This window comes from Petaurus breviceps, unplaced genomic scaffold (assembly GCF_028583685.1).
Source record: "Petaurus breviceps papuanus isolate PSGF00001 unplaced genomic scaffold, PetGlider_PUasm1.0 229, whole genome shotgun sequence".
Lineage (NCBI taxonomy): Eukaryota > Metazoa > Chordata > Mammalia > Diprotodontia > Petauridae > Petaurus > Petaurus breviceps.
In genome coordinates, this window is record NW_027185903.1 from 29,240,938 (window position 1) to 29,253,845 (window position 12,908).

Genomic DNA, 12,908 nt, shown 5'->3' on the forward strand with positions numbered 1-12,908 from the left:
GTTGTCCTCTCCGGAGTTTGTGTAGCCACAGTAGCTTTATGTGGCCTGGGATCTTTTTGTTTTTTTCTCACTTTTTAAAGTTGAGCTCTGCTTCTAGGGTACATAGAGAACCGTCCCAAGCTTCTTGTACTGGAGGCTGGAGGCTAGAGGCTGATCACGAACTTTCTGCACAAGGGCATCTAGGGCTGGTGCCTTGCCCATTATGGTAGGGTTCCCCAGCCTAGTTGTGCCTGTTGTGTCCTGGATTCCAGGACTGGCAGTTTACCTGCTGCACTGAGACTCGAGGCCTCACAGCTGGCCTGCTGAGTCAGGACTGTGGGGCCTCAGTTGCTGATCTGTGCTGGGGCTAACAGACTCTTGCCTGCACCGGGCTCTGCTCCCCTTTTACCCAAGTGAAATAAGCCTTTTCTGAAGTCCTTCTAAGTTTTATTAGGCTAGAAAATTGTTTCATTCTGTCTTTTTGTGGATTCTGTCTCTCCTGAGTTCTTTTAGAGGCTTGCTTAATGTTGTTCCTGAGGGAAACTGGGGAGAGCTCAGGCAATTTCCTGACTTCTCTCTGCCATCTTAGTTCCACCCCTCCAATTCTCTCTATTCTTTGATTCTTGCAGTTCCTACCTCAATAATCAGCCTAGTTTTCATATGAATTTGAGCAATCTTTTGTGTGTGTGTGTGTGTATTTAAAAAGAGGGCAGCAGAAAGCAAGACTGGATTGACATCTGTGCTCCTGCCTAGAGCAGAGAACAAAATAGTAGGAACTGCCAATCCTACATCCCATCTGTTAACTCGTTATAGATGGAAACATCCTTTTTCAGTTACCCCTTTAGCTGAGGTCCAGGGGTGAGGATATTGAAGAAATAAAAATGGACTGAGTGAGAATGGGATAAGAGAAACAGGAATAGGAGCAAAGATTTGGGGAGAAAAGACCAGATGATCACTATTCTCTCTACTGCCCAGTTGGAAGATGGCCATGTTTCCACTGCCAGTGGCAATTACAAATGTACTGTGGAGTATAAAAAGGTTAAAAAGCACTGACTCATACCAGTGATACTAAAATTTTTTGCCTAAGATGTTTTTTTTTGCTTGACTAATTTTAATGGTTCTATTTTTTTTAAATCTATTATCCAAAGCCATTAAATATTTCTTTACCTTTTCCAATGTGATTTTTTCTCAATCATGTCTGACTCTTCATGACCCCCATGGACTGTACTGTCCAAAGGTTTTCTTAGTAAAGATACCGTATTTGCTATTTTCTTCTCCAGTGGATTAAGGCAAACAAAGTTAAGTGACTTGCCTAAGGTCACACAGCTAGTAAGGACCTGAACCCAGAATTGAACTCAGGTCTTCATGACTCCAGGTCCCTACCTATAGAATCATAGAATTTAAGAGTTACAAGAGACCTCAGAAGCCCCCAAGTCCAACCTGAACAGAAGTTCCCTATCCAGCAATCCCAACAAATGGTCATCTGGTCTATGGTAGAAGACCTCCAATAACAGAGAATTTGCCTTCTCCCAAGACTGTCCCTTTTGCTTTTGGAAAATTCTTATTTTTAGGCAATTCTTATAGAGTTGCCATGCTTACTATGTGCTAGGTGAGATAATCTCTTTCCTCAAGGAACTTGCTTTCTTCTTTTGGACAGAGCATCAGATATAGACTAGAAACTTGGAATCAAAGCCCAACTATGTTATGTGTCACCTGTGTGACCTTTAGCAAGTTATTTCTTCTCTCTAGGCTTGTTTCCTCATTTTACAAATGAGGAAGTTGGATTAGATGATTTCTCAAGGCTGTTGCTCTCTAAATTGTATGCCTCCATTCTGCTGAAGTCTCCTTCACTTCTCTCCCTGCCTCTCCTCACCCCCACCAACCAATAATTACTTTCATTTCCTACTAAAGGATGTTTTCTTTTTGTCATGAAGCACCCATGTGCTTGATGGACATCCCAAAAGATAGCCTAAACTCACTTAGTCTTTTTTGCTTTTCTACTTGATGATCTATGCACAAATGGTTAGCTGATCTCATTGATGTATTTCCTTCTGTGATGCAGATCCCAGCACATCCATGCCTGCCTGTTTTGTATGACTTTTGTCCATGCCCTCTTACAACTTTATCAATGGGGTCTATCCATTGTGAGGTGAAGTAACCAAGAAGTTTTGTTGACATTCCTTATTCAACTTTTATCACCACACCCATCATTATTAGACCTAGTGAGGTAAATGAGGAAGAGAATTCTAGTCCTTAGTGTGCTTAGCATGGTATAAGGCACATTTGTTGTTCAGTCATTTCATTCATATCTGACTTTGATCCCATTTGGGGTTGTCATGGCAAAGATACTAGAGTGGTTTGCCATTTCCTTCTCCAGCTTGTTTTATAGATCGGGAAACTGAGGCAAACAGGGTTAAGAGACTTGCCCAGTGTCACACAACTAGTAATTGTCTGGAGACTGGATTTGAATTCAGGTCCTCCTGACTCTAGACCTGGCACTCCATCCACTGTGCCACCTAGATGCCCTGGCAACTAGCAAGAAGTTACTTCTTCTTAATGTTCTCCAGTGATGTATCGTTAATTATACTTACAGCTGCTGTGGAGGTGTTAAGACAAATAACACAAGAGGGCTGCTAGCACAGGTTCTTTGATCTGCTTTTCTAAAGGAAAGACAGCTTGAAAGGGGTTAACAATCTTACTTTGATTGAACTTCAGAGAGATAAACAATGCAGAAAGATATAGAAGTACTCAAGAAAGATTCAATAGACAGGACTCCAACTGCCTTAACAGAGTAACAGAATATGTATACACATCACCAGACCAGGAAGCACCAACATCTAGGTTCACAAAGCAGGAGGCCCCTTAACAACAGTTACCTAGAGTCTCAACCAGGATGTCAAGAGCTCTCAGGCAAAGCATACTTCCCATGAGTGAGCCCCAAAGCAAAACACCAACCTCAGAATATGTATACACTTTAAACTAATAGTCTCAGAGAACAAAGCCATCACAATCTGAGACTCAGTGCCTAATTGGCTCAGTACCAAAAGGTGTGAAAGCCTTCCTTCAAGCAAGCCTCCCCTTAAGCAAGCTTCCCCCTATTCAAGCTTCCCCTTAGGCAAGTTCCTCCCCCAAGGCAATATAAATCTTGCTGAACATATATAGTTTTCACCTGATAGGTTCTATATGCCTCTGCAAGGAATGTATCACAGCGGTGAACTGGGCTGGAGTTCAAAGCATCAAGACATCTGTGATTACCTGTGCCCTTTAGACCTGGGAACACAGCCCATGTTCCAACGGAAAAGGGGGACACATGTGTGGATACATCGGCCTAATGATGGACAGGGAAGATTTTATATTCCTTTAACCCTACAAGTGATATTCCTGGAACATCTAGGCTCAGTGATCATCTGCTTTTATCAGTGACCAGTAGGCCTTCTTTTTCATCCATACTTTCTTTGGTGACATTCTTTCTACCATTTCTTCTTCATAACTCCTTGTTTGTAAAGCTTTAAGTCTACTCACATTTGTTATGTACCTAACAATAATAATAGCTAGTATTTACATAGCTCTTTGCATATGATCCTCACACTAACCCTTGAAAGTAGGTGCTATTTATCTTCCCTTTCCTCCCACCCCATTTTACAACAAATGAGAAAACTGAGACTGAACGAATTTGAGTGACTTCCCTGAGGGGGCACAAGTAGTGAGCACAGCTAATAAACTTCCAAATGCAGATTCTACCTTGCTGATTCCAAGTCACCTAGTTACCCTACCTGATTTCCATTTCTTTAGAGACTATAAATGTATAGTCATTAAACTTAGATTGTAATTCTTCCTCTCCCTCCAAAAATGAATAAAAAATAAATATGGAGGCAATTCATAGTACTGTAATTTAACTCTTTGAATTTTGACTATTACTCGGTGCTTAAGCAGTGGGGTGATGAGTGTTCTAGGAAGGCATGTGTTGAATAAACATAAGTGAGCAGCTGGAAGGGGGAGTTGAGGTGAACTTGCCTCTCCTGGATTATGGATCTCTTTGTTTTAAATGGAAAGTTCTTTTAAAATATTTTGACTTTCAAAGTGAAGAGTTTTATTTTTTATTTTTAGTACAGGCCAATATTCATGTCAGTCATGGTTTCCTGGTGATTTTTCAAGTGTCTGAGGCTGAGGAATCATGAAATAATTGCCAATATAGATTATTCAGCAGGTTATTTTTCATGCTGCTTGAATACAATATTTTATTTTGATTTGAATGCCTGAGGTTTTTTTAATATTGCTTTTTTAAAGGGCAGAATTGACTCCAGCTTTATTTGATTTGTGTTAGAGGCAAGATGTCAGAGTGAAAAGAGGATTCCATTTGAAATCACACTAAACTTCTAGTTCCAGAACTGAAGTTCATCACCTTTGACCATTGGCTTTTCTTTAAGCCTCAGTTTTCTCATCTGTAAAAAGCTGACTAATATATGTACTTAAAGGCCAGCATGGTGTAGTAGATGGATCTTGGAATCAGGAAGGCCTGAGTAGAGTCCATTTCTGACACATCTTTTACTTTGCGATCCTGGGCAAGTCACTTAGTATCAGTGCCCCAGGTATCTCTCGAAGACAGTAAATTGCAGGACAGGTACTGGCCTGCATTGATAGAGTGAGTTTCCTCACCAGAAACTTTCCTGAACCAACTGTCTGGGAGAAAAAATACACGTGGGAGGAAGGGAATAAGCATTTTTATGTGTCTGTGCTAAGCACCTTACAATATTAATCTCTTTCAATCCTCACAATAGCTCTATGAGGTAGAAGCTAGTTGAGAAACAGAGGCAAACAGAGGTTAAGTGACTTGCCTGGGATCGCACAGCTAAGAAGTGTCTGAGGCTGAATTTAAACTCAGGTTTTTCTGACTCCATGCCTAGCACTCTTATCTATTTCCTCATACTAGTACATATACACATCATGCATTTAAATTATACCTCCCAAAGTGTGTATATGATAAAATGCTATATAAATTTGTGTTATTATGGTTTTTAGTTTTGGGTTCTTTCTATTCTGATTTTATTGAATACAATTAACTGCCAAGTGACTTGGGAAAAACAGTGTGATTCAGAGGAGAAAGCACTGTATTTGGAGTCAGAAGACCCTGGATTCCAGAGCTGGCTATGACCCCTGAAAAAGCCAGGCAAGTGACATTAGCCCTACTGATCTGTAAAAAGGAGATAATAAGAGTTATACTGGCTACTTAATAGCATTACTGTGAGAGTCTAGCAATATAAATATATGATATCCAACAATATAGATACATTCCATAAACCTTACAAATAGAAGTTGCAATTATTTTATATTTTCAGATTTTCCTCCTGTAAATGTCCATATATGTCTTTCCTTCCAGACTGATTTTGCTCGATTTAGTGGAACTAACGTGGAAACAGACTTTGTGGAGGTGCCTTCCCAAATGCTTGAGAATTGGGTGTGGGACAAGGATTCCCTCCGACGCCTCTCAAAGCACTATAAAGATGGGAACCCTATAACAGATGATCTCCTTGAAAAACTTGTCGCTTCTCGACTGGTCAACACAGGTATGACTGGAAAGGCTAGGGAAAAAAAAGAAACTAGAATACTTGAATGCAAAATTCTCATCTGCCTATCCATTCATTCTGTTTTCTCCTTCTTAAGACCGCTTTGCCCATTAGTGATAATGGGAGATAGTTTCACCCAGAGTAAAGAAGCTTTGTGAATGAGTCTCAAAGGAGCCTTTTACATACTGAAATACTCTTTCAAAGAATTTTAACTTGTTCTTAGTCTTCAGAGAAGATGATTATTTCTTTTGGAATCTGTGATTTTAGCATGTTAGAAAGAAAATATATTTCTGCTTTGTAAAAATCCTGCCTCTCCCCCCCACCCTTGTTCTTTTAGGTCTTTTGACCCTCCGCCAGATTGTATTGAGCAAAGTAGATCAAGCTCTCCATACTGATGCCTCATTGGACTCCTCAAAGGAATATGCCAAATATTGTTCCGAGATTCTAGGCATTCCAGCTACCCCAGGTATGTAAATGCAAAGATTTGATTTGGTAATTTTTTTTTTCTGTGCAGCCTAAGGTATGTATGGTCTTAACCCTGCTGGGGAAGATAGTCAAGACAAGAAGCATTTAAGTGCTTACCAGACACTTTGCTAAGCATTGGGGACACAAAGAAATGTAAAAACAGTCCCTGCTGGGGCGGCTAAGTGGCACAGTGAATAGAGCACTGGCCCTGGAGTCAGGAGGACCTGAGTTCCAATGCGGCCTCAGACATACACACAAAAGAAAACTAGCCATGTCACCTTGGGCAAGTCACTTAACCCCAACTGCCCTCCCAAAAAAAAAAAGCAGTCCCTGCCTTCAGGAAGCTTATAGCCTAACAGGATGAAACATTGTGCAGAAAACTATATACAAACAAAATACATGCAGGGTAAATTGGAGATTTTCTCAGAGGGGAGGTGCTAACATGAAGGAGGACTGGGAAGAGTTCTTACAAAAGCAAGATTTTAGCTGAGACTTGAAGGAAACCAGGAAACAGAGAAGGGACAGAATCCTGGGAATGGAGGATAGCCACAGAAAATGCAAAGCTGGGAGGGGCAGTGTCTTGTTCCTGGACCTGCAAGGAGACCAGAGTTTCTTATATGATAGGAGAGTAAGGTATGAGAAGGAAAGTACGATATAAAGTAGGAAAGACAAACAGGATTTGATATTTGATCCTGGAGGCAATTGGGAGCCACTGATGACCTAACTTCATTTCTTTTTTTTTTTTTAAATTTCTGCGAGGTCATAATTACTTCCATTTATTACAAAGGTGCTTCCAAGATATCTTGTCAAAATTGCTTGAAACTGCTTTTCTCCTTCACAGGGGACAGTTTCCTGAAACACCATTTTTGCAATAAGACAAGAGGAGTGAGAGGGGTGGGAAGGCACTCCTGCCTCCTGCGGACTCACCTGTGCAATGATTGTTCCCTTTTTCTCTAGGAGGAGTTGCTGGGAAGGAAGGGCACAGATCCTTCTACAGAGCCACAGGCTTCTAAAGACTGAAACGAAAAATGAAGCTTGGTTTGACCTGGCTTATTTTGAATCTATTGGACTGGCGGCTTCCTCCTTTTTCACCTCACTAGCCACCCCTAGTCTGAGATTTGGTGGGTGTAGTGGTATGAGGTGAATAACAGAGATCAACAAAACTTTCTGACCTTGGACAAGGGACTTAACCTCTGTGGTTCTCAGTTTCTTCACTTGTAAAGTGAGGGAGCTCAGCTGAATAGCTTCTGAGGTCTGTCCTAGCTCCCTGTGAGATATAATAGGCCAGGACAATGATACTCATGAAGGAAATATTTATTGAAGTGATTCAGCCACATATAAAGACAGAAGAGAGATGAGAGTGAGCAGATAGAATCAGTCTTCTAACTTACCTAACTATTATTAACAGGGCAGTTTTGTGCCTTGGGTCACTGTTATTTCCCATTGTAGTTAGAGAGGCCATTCAGCTTTGTGGTAGAAATTAGTAAATTAAATTTAATGAGTGAGACACTTTTGATAATCCTCAAATGAAAGGCACCCATTTAAGTGGTTATTATCCTAAAACCCAATTGTAGTCCTGAGACATTTAATGCCCATGTTACTATTTAAAATACAAAGAGATGGGACAGGAGTATGATTAATAGGCATTATAGAGACAGGTGAGTGTCTGAAGGAAGGGAAGAATAAGGAGCTTGGAAAGATCCAAAGGGTGTGGGCACCTCTGAAACTATTGTTAGACATTCCTGAACTAAAAGCTGAAACTGGCTCTAAACTGGGGCCTAAGATAAGAGAGCCATTTGTAAACACCTTGGCCAAGGGCAGTGATCCAAACCTTACTTTTGGGGAAGTCAAAGCCACAGGGACCCCTTCCGCATGGAAACTTTAACCAGCTGAGAGTCTCTTAACTGTTCACTTAATTCATGGCATTGATTTGTCTTTATGTTTATTTTAAGGTACAAACATGCCAGCAACTTTTGGACATTTGGCAGGAGGCTATGATGCTCAGTATTATGGATACTTGTGGAGTGAAGTGTTTTCCATGGACATATTTTATAGCTGCTTTAAAAAAGAAGGGATTATGAATCCAGAGGTAGTGTATTTGCTTTTTTTTTTTCCTTCTTAGGTTAATATCTCAGGTCCTTTCCTTCCCTCCCACTATAAGTACTAAAACCATGGGTGTATCTAGATTTTAGAGGATTATAATAGTTTATGTCTCATTCCAGCCCTCTCTCTGCATCTCTATAAATCACGCGTGCTTATGTAATGTATTGAGAGGTAGAAGTGATTAAGTCCAATTCCATGAGGTATTTTTTTAATACCAACTGCATTTTCTTGCTCATTAACATTCCAATATGTTGCATAATTAAAAATTCAAAGCTTTGTTGACAGCACTTGGGCATTATAGTTGCTTGTTTTGACATGTGTTCTGCTGTGTTTTAGCTTTATAGGAGCTGAGGAGAGGAAGGGAAGCTCCTTCCTGATCCAAATGATCTCCTTGGATTTTGATACCGTGTACATGCTTTCACTGGACCCTTTCTGTGGGAGGCACCTTTTCTCAGCTTCTGGTACCTCTTACTTGGGGCTTACTCAGTTACAGGAATGCCTTTCAGTAACCCAAGTTGGTTCTTTAACCTGAGCTTTTTCTTTCACCACACAGTGAATAGTCTACCAGGTGGCTACCAGCCAAAGACTCCTTAGTTACAGCCCTACATCCTGCCCAATTGAAGTTTCACCTGGCACTGTGTTCGCTACTGCTGATAGTTTCTATAGTGTGGTCCTGGACTCCTGTGGTGTGAAGCAATAGTCAGAAGAATAGCTAGCTAAAGAGAGACTTCTCAAGTCCTTCCTGCCCTTGGCCTTTCCATAGAATCACAGTGCCTTCCACATGCTAGATGCTCAAAAAGCATTTGTCTATTGGATCTGAGAGTATTGTGTCCTCACTTTGACTGAAGCCTCAACCTTTCACCTCTCTTGCATTCCACATGGGGGCCTCTCATGCCTAGAACCTTGCCATTTGGACCCCCTGTCCAACTGGGACACTGATCAGCTTTTTTAACTTGAGCTTATCAATGCCCCAAACTTCTTTGATCCCTTAAATCTCACCCCCACCATCTGCCTTCTCCATTCTTGTTCTCTGGGCTATAGAATATTCCCAGAGAAAATCACAGGACCATATTAACCAAGCCCAGCACAAAGTCCCACTGGGGTTAACTTCCACTGGGCACCTGACTGACAGCCTGGTCTTGTTGATTGCTTCCCTCAATGACTTTTCCAAATCACTTTCCTTCTCTGTCTCTCCTGTTTCTCTGCTGTTATCAGATTATCTTCTCTTTACCAAGAAAGTTGAACTGCTCTCATCTTTCTTTCCTTCTTCCCACTCAAAATTTCTCTCTAGATGCCTATATTCTTTTTCCCATCTCCTCCATGACTTTTTTTTTTGGAGGCAATCAGGGTTAAGTGACTTGCTCAGGGTCAATAGCTAATAAGTGTATGAGGTCAGATTTGAACTTCAGTCCTCCTGACTCCAGGGCCTGGACTCTATCCACTGTTCTGCCTAGCTGTCCCTCCTCTGACATTTCTTTCCTATCTTGTGAATTCAGTATTGTGAATTCATTCTATTCTGCACTGGTTTTTTTCTGCCTGCCTAAAAATATCTTAGTCTTCATTACCTTGAAAATACTTTTAGGTAACTCTGTTGCCCTCTCTGGCTACCACCCTTATTTTCCTCACCCTTTTCTGCAGCCAGAGTTCTTGATCTATTCTGACTATATCTCCTTCTTCTCCACTTCTGCTTTCTCCTACCTTTGCAATCTGGTTTCTTCTCTTTATTACTAGTTGGCCCAGTGTATAAAGTGCTAGAAATGGAGTTAGAAAGACTTGAGTTCAAATTTATCCTCATATATGTACTAGCTGTGTGACCCTGGGCAAGTCACTTACCCTCTCTCTGCCTCAATTTCCTCAGCTGTAAAATAGCACCTATCTCCCAGGGTTGTTGTGAGGATCAAATGAGATAGTATCTTTAAAGTACATAAATGTACATAAAGTACATAGTAGGCACTTAATATGTCCTTGTTTCCTTTCTTTTCTTCCTATGAAAACATCTCCCTTAAAGGTAGCCAGTGACAACCTAATCATGAAATCCACAGACTTCTTCTCAGGCTGTGTCCTCCTTGGCTTCCTTGCAGCACTTCGCACTGTTATTGAAAACTGACCCTTGAGGAACTTTGTCCTATCTTGGTTTCTATGACAATGTTACTCCACTAAAATTATTTTCATGTCTTTTCAGCTGTTCTTTGGTGGAGCTGGCAGAAATATTAGAAATCATTTGGTTCCAATGCCTCATTATATAGATGAGGAAACTTAGAGCTTCTGAGAAGTTAATTAGTAAGAAACAGAGCTGTGGTTTATCTTCCTCCCCAATGTAGACATTCCCCAAGACAAGACTCTGTCCTTGGAATGCTCATCCCCTCCCATGGTCCCATCAGGCTTCTTGTTCATCATATCAAAATAATCTTTCCCCCCAAAACAGTTCTTTCACCCCTTCTCCCACATCCCTATTTCTATCCATGGTAACATCATTCTCCCAATTACCTAGGCTTGAAACCATAAAATTATATTTGACTGTTCCTCTCCCTTGCCCCCAGTACTAATGAGTGACCAAGTCTTATCATTGTGTCCACCTTCATTACCTCTCTGTCCCCCTCCACTCCACTCTACTCCACCCTAGGTTGGATCCTTGCCACCTCACTAATAGAATTCTATAGCCATTGGTGCCCTTGTCCCAGATTCTCCCTATTCCATTTCAAATTAATGATGATGACAGCCAACATTTATATAGCACTTAATATGCTCTAGGCTCTGTGCTAAGTACTTTATAAATTATCCTCATTTGGTCCTCATGACAAGTAGGACCTGGGAGATAGGTGCCATTATGATCCCCATTTTATGATGAAGAAACTGAGGCAAACTGGGATTAAGTGACTTTTAGGTCGTATGGCTGGGAAATATCTGAGACTAGATTTGAACTTGGGTCTTCCAGCTCCCTATCCACTGTGTCACTAGCTGTCTCTGTACTACTCTTTTGGCCTACCATCAAATGTATCTTCCTAAATCACCACTCTGATCATATCTCTCCCAATTAAAAAACCTTACTAGGCCATTCATTTACATATAGTTCAGTTCAATAGTGGATTAGACCAACCCTGCCCTGAAATTGCTTACAGTCTTGTACAATAAGTCATGTCCACAGATAAGTGAAATATATAGACTAAAGAAAATATACAATAAACTATGAAAGTTCACAGGCTAGGGAGAGATGACTTAACTGGTACAAGGTGTCATTTGAATTTAACCTTAAGGAGTGGTTTAGATTCCAATAGATGGAAGTGTGTGGGTGGAGGCTATTCCAGGCCTAAGGAACTGTGTAAACAAAGGCAAAGCAGTGGGAAAGGTAGTAAGTAGTTCAGTATGGCTAGGCTAAAGGGTACATAAAGTAATCATAGGACATAAACCTGGGGGGGAAAAGACCTTAACATTTTTCTTAACATAGTATTTAGGGTCTTCCTTAATCTGGCCCCAGTCTGACTTTCTAGCAATTATCTCCTTTTATTACTTCCCTTTAGGAACTTTAAGCTTTAGCTAAACTGATATATTTACAATTACACACACACACACTGGTAAATCATCCTTTTTGCTTTGCCCAAGTCATTTACTATGCCTGAAATACCCCCTCCATTATCTTCAGCTATCTTAGCCAATGCTTCAAGACCCAACTCAAATACTTCATCCTTGTCCTTACAGTGTTCCCTAATCACCCCAATCAGAAATGAGCTCTTGCTTCTTTGAAGCTTATTTATATCATTTGTATGGCACCTATTTTATTGACTGTTTTATTTTTTTATTTATATGTGTGTATGTCTCATCTCCAACACTGGATTATAAGGTCGTTGAGGGCAAGGATCTTTTATATCTTCATTTTCTCCACTGTGCTGGCATAAATGGATATTTCTTGAGTGAATGAATGTTTTAATTTGGAAAAAATTGATTGGGTTTACTTTCTCTTGGTTCCACTGAAGAGATTCAGTTCTAATTTTTTTTTTTGAGCTTTAAATAAACTTTATCCTCTATCCATAGGACTTAAATACACCAAGGTAGGCTTAATTACAATGTCGCCACCTCTTTTAATAAGTCTAAAATGGCTTTCTTAAAAGTCTTGGAATACCACCTACCCCTCAGTCATCTCCTCCATGCCCCCATTCATCTTACCAGCATCCCACTGGTTTCTCTCAGCTCAGGTGTCTTTTTACTTTACCAAGCAACTATATGCTTAAGGATCAGCCAAATGATGGATAGCTCCAGAGTTCAGTAGCTGTCTTTGTCTTCTGTATGCTATCACGTTGATGTTCTCAAACTCTCTAGTTGGCCACTAGCCAAATTATGTTTAATGTAGATTTAGGAATGCTACAGAGTTGGATTTCTGGAAGCCAAGCAAACATGATGACCAATCCATCCAGACTCAAATATTTCAAGGTCCAATGAACAGGAAGCTAATGGAAGGCAGCATGAAGCCATTAACTTGAACAGAGTCAAAACAGTAGCTAGCTTCCCCAAAATTTGGTATTTCAGCAGTATAGTACAGATTAAAAACCTTTATGCCATATCATTTTTCTTTAACCACTTCTCTCTGATACTGTTTTCCTTTCTGTCAGTTGTTCAGAGATACCCTTCTTGTGACTTCCCCACTCTTATGATGTCCCATCTTAATGGTATTAGAGCAAATGATCTACTCCTTGGATAGATCATACATAGATCCATGCACATTAAATCTGGAAGGGGCTTTAGAGATCATGTTGATAAAAATCTTTCGCTTTACAGAGCTAGGAATTCAGGCTAGCAATAGCA

At 40.5% G+C, this 12,908-nt stretch overlaps 1 protein-coding gene across 2 annotated transcripts in view; it reads left to right on the plus strand.

Moving 5' to 3' along the window:
- The window catches only part of NLN (neurolysin), a 147,364-nt gene that overhangs the window by 116,636 nt on the left and 17,820 nt on the right, over nucleotides 1-12,908 (plus strand). For both annotated transcript variants that reach the window (XM_069096413.1, XM_069096414.1), the window contains exons 10-12: nucleotides 5,357-5,543; nucleotides 5,881-6,009; nucleotides 7,961-8,097. In XM_069096413.1, coding sequence (XP_068952514.1) covers nucleotides 5,357-5,543; nucleotides 5,881-6,009; nucleotides 7,961-8,097 — 453 coding nt within the window. The remainder of the gene's footprint in view (nucleotides 1-5,356; nucleotides 5,544-5,880; nucleotides 6,010-7,960; nucleotides 8,098-12,908) is intronic.